Source organism: Chaetura pelagica, unplaced genomic scaffold (assembly GCF_000747805.2).
Source record: "Chaetura pelagica isolate M959 unplaced genomic scaffold, ChaPel_1.0 scaffold1085, whole genome shotgun sequence".
NCBI lineage: Eukaryota > Metazoa > Chordata > Aves > Apodiformes > Apodidae > Chaetura > Chaetura pelagica.
This window is the reverse complement of record NW_009953230.1, coordinates 5,766-8,438: the sequence shown is the minus strand read 5'-3', so window position 1 is coordinate 8,438 and position 2,673 is coordinate 5,766. Positions and strand designations below refer to the sequence as shown.

Sequence of the window (2,673 nt, the reverse complement as noted above, 5' to 3'; positions counted from 1 at the left end):
CAGCAGGAAGCCTCTGCAGGCAGCCTGAGCCCAGATTTCATGTTTGCTGGCCCAGCAGCCTCCCCTGGTGCCCCTCCAGCCTGTCACCTTGCTGCTCTTTTCCTTCCTGCTGCTCAGGCGTGGCTGGAAGTTCTGGGTCAGCCTTCCTGGCTGGGAAATGGGGGTCAGCACAGCCAGGAGGTGGATGTCCCTGTGCAGGAGCACAAAGGACATGATGGTCTCACTCATGTCCCCTCTCCCATGTCTCCTGTCACAACCAGGCAGCTCTCCTGGGTGCTGTTTGTCCATGGCAGGAGCAGCAGCCAGGCCAGCTCAGCAGCAGGACACGGGGATGGGGCTGCCCTGGAGTCCCCACTCAGCACTGGGGTTTTTGTGTCAGTCCATGAATCCACTGATGGAAAGTGAAGCCACAGCTGACTGGGGGACACAAAGCTCCCCCCCTTCTGTTGTGTCCTCATCCTCTGCCTGCACTGACACCCTGAATTGTCGCCTAGGCCCACCTATGGACCCAGATGAGGACTCGGACAACAGCTCAGTCTACGTGCAGGGACTCAATGATAACGTGACCCTGGAGGACCTTGCAGACTTCTTCAAACAGTGTGGGGTTGTCAAGGTGAGGAGGCACCTCCAGCAGGTGGGGAAACATCACCCACCTCCCCCCTGCCTGCACGGTGCTCACATCCCTTCAGCCCCACGTTCCCAGGAGCTGGGCAGGTTGGGAATTGGGATGAGCAGAGCTCAGGTTTTCCCAAAGAACCGTTTATCCCTTGGGCTTGTGGAAGGGCCTCCAGCCATGGAGGGGCCGTGGATCTGGTGGGACATGTGAGGGGTGGGGGTTGCAGGAGGAGCGGAGGAGGAGGATGTGGGGAGGTCACAGCCCTGTTCTTGCACTGCTGGGTGCAACCAGGAGAGGCCTGTGGGGCTGGGCAGTTCCTGAATGGGCTGGGGCATCCAGACCATAGCTTCTACCATGGAATCCCCAAGAGCAGAGCAGAGTAAATCCCTGCCCATCTCTTTGGAACGTGTGCCTCGAGGTGACGTTCTGCTGTCCTGCTAGATGAACAAGAGGACTGGGCAGCCCATGATCAACCTCTACATCGACAAGGAGACAGGCAAACCCAAGGGGGATGCCACGGTGACCTACGAGGACCCGTCCACTGCCAAGACAGCAGTCGAGTGGTTTGATGGTGAGTGTGGCTGCTGGGGTGGCTTCCTGGCCACCTCTGGTGGCTGTAGAGCCACAGTCATGCCAGGCTGTCCCCAGGTGGTCAAGCTTTTTGCTGAAGAAGTTCCTGGAACAGCCAGGTGTGGTGCTTGGGCTGTGGCTGCCCTCAGTTGCCCGGGTTTCTGCCACCTGTTCTCTCCCATGGCTGGGGTTTATCTCAGTCCCACGGGTGGAATTTTGCCCTTCATGCTGTCTGAGATGCTTGGACTGGGAGTGGTTGTGTGTGACAGCAGGCCCTGGCGAGCCGGGGTGGGGGGGGGACACAATGGTGACACTCTTGCCCTTGTGTCCCTCCTAGGGAAGGATTTCCAGGGCAACAAGCTCAAAGTGTCCCTGGCTCGGAAGAAGGGCCCGATGAACAGCATGAGGGGCGGGATGGCCCCCCGGGAGCAGCGGGGGATGCCCCCCCCCCTCCGTGGAGGTACCGTGTGTGTGTGTGTGTCCCCACCCCCCCACAAAGGGCCCAGCCCTGGCTGGTGTCTCCCGGGATTAACAGAACCTTCCCTGCAGGTCCGGGGGGACCCGGTGGCCCCGGGGGGCCCAGCGGCCCCATGGGCCGGATGGGAGGCAGAGGTGGAGACAGGGGAGGCTTCTCCTCCAGAGGACCACGGGGATCCAGGGGGAATCCCTCCGGGGGGAGTGTCCAGCACCGGGCTGGGGACTGGCAGTGTCCCAATCCGTGAGTATCCCCACCTGCCCACCCCTGGCACAGCAGCTCTTTTCCTTCTGGGGGGGACAACAGCTCCATCTCATCTTCAAGAGGCCCTTTTGTCCCAGGTGCTGGCTGGGATAAAGAAGCCTTTCCCAAAATAACTTGCTGGGCTTTCCAAGGAAGTTCCTTTCTCCCATCCAGAGCGGGGAGGGAGGGAGGTGGTGTCACTGGGAGGGCTGGTGTCACTGCCTGGGAGCTGCAGCTGAGGCCACAGCTGCTCCAGGTCCTGCTGAGCAGCTTCGGTGCCTCCTCTCCTTGTGCCTTCCTGCCCTTGGCCAAGCAGCACTGGCAAATTCGAATGCCTTCCTGCTCTCTGCAAAATGCTGTTTCTACCCAGGGGATGTGGAAACCAGAACTTTGCCTGGAGAACAGAGTGTAACCAGTGCAAGGCTCCGAAACCAGAAGGGTTCCTCCCACCCCCCTTCCCCCCTCCAGGTACGTGGGTCTGGAGCTCCCAGTCACCTGCCCTGGGCCTGGGCTGGGCTCCTCAGGGACTGGTTTTGGGATCCTCAGGGACTGGTTTTGGGCTCCTCAGGGAGTGGTTTTGGGATCCTCAGGGAGTGGTTTTGGGCTCCTCAGGGAGTGGTTTTGGGCTCTTCAGGGAGTCGTTTTGGGCTCCTCAGGGAGTGGCAGTTTCCATCCCCGGGAGCTCCTCAAGTCTGATCCCTCCTCACACCGTTACCAGCCTTGCCCTGCCCTCTGCTCCTCCCGGGATTCCCAGTTTTCCCAGCACTGC

The 2,673-nt window shown here is 60.6% G+C and overlaps 1 protein-coding gene across 1 annotated transcript in view; it reads left to right on the top strand.

Annotated features, from left to right (window-relative positions):
* Window positions 1-2,673, top strand: part of EWSR1 (EWS RNA-binding protein 1) — a gene marked incomplete at its 5' end in the record, with an annotated part of 24,051 nt that overhangs the window by 18,174 nt on the left and 3,204 nt on the right. Inside the window, 5 exons of the mRNA XM_009997862.1 lie at window positions 495-613; window positions 1,058-1,187; window positions 1,524-1,646; window positions 1,736-1,904; window positions 2,275-2,372. Coding sequence (XP_009996164.1) covers window positions 495-613; window positions 1,058-1,187; window positions 1,524-1,646; window positions 1,736-1,904; window positions 2,275-2,372 — 639 coding nt within the window. The remainder of the gene's footprint in view (window positions 1-494; window positions 614-1,057; window positions 1,188-1,523; window positions 1,647-1,735; window positions 1,905-2,274; window positions 2,373-2,673) is intronic.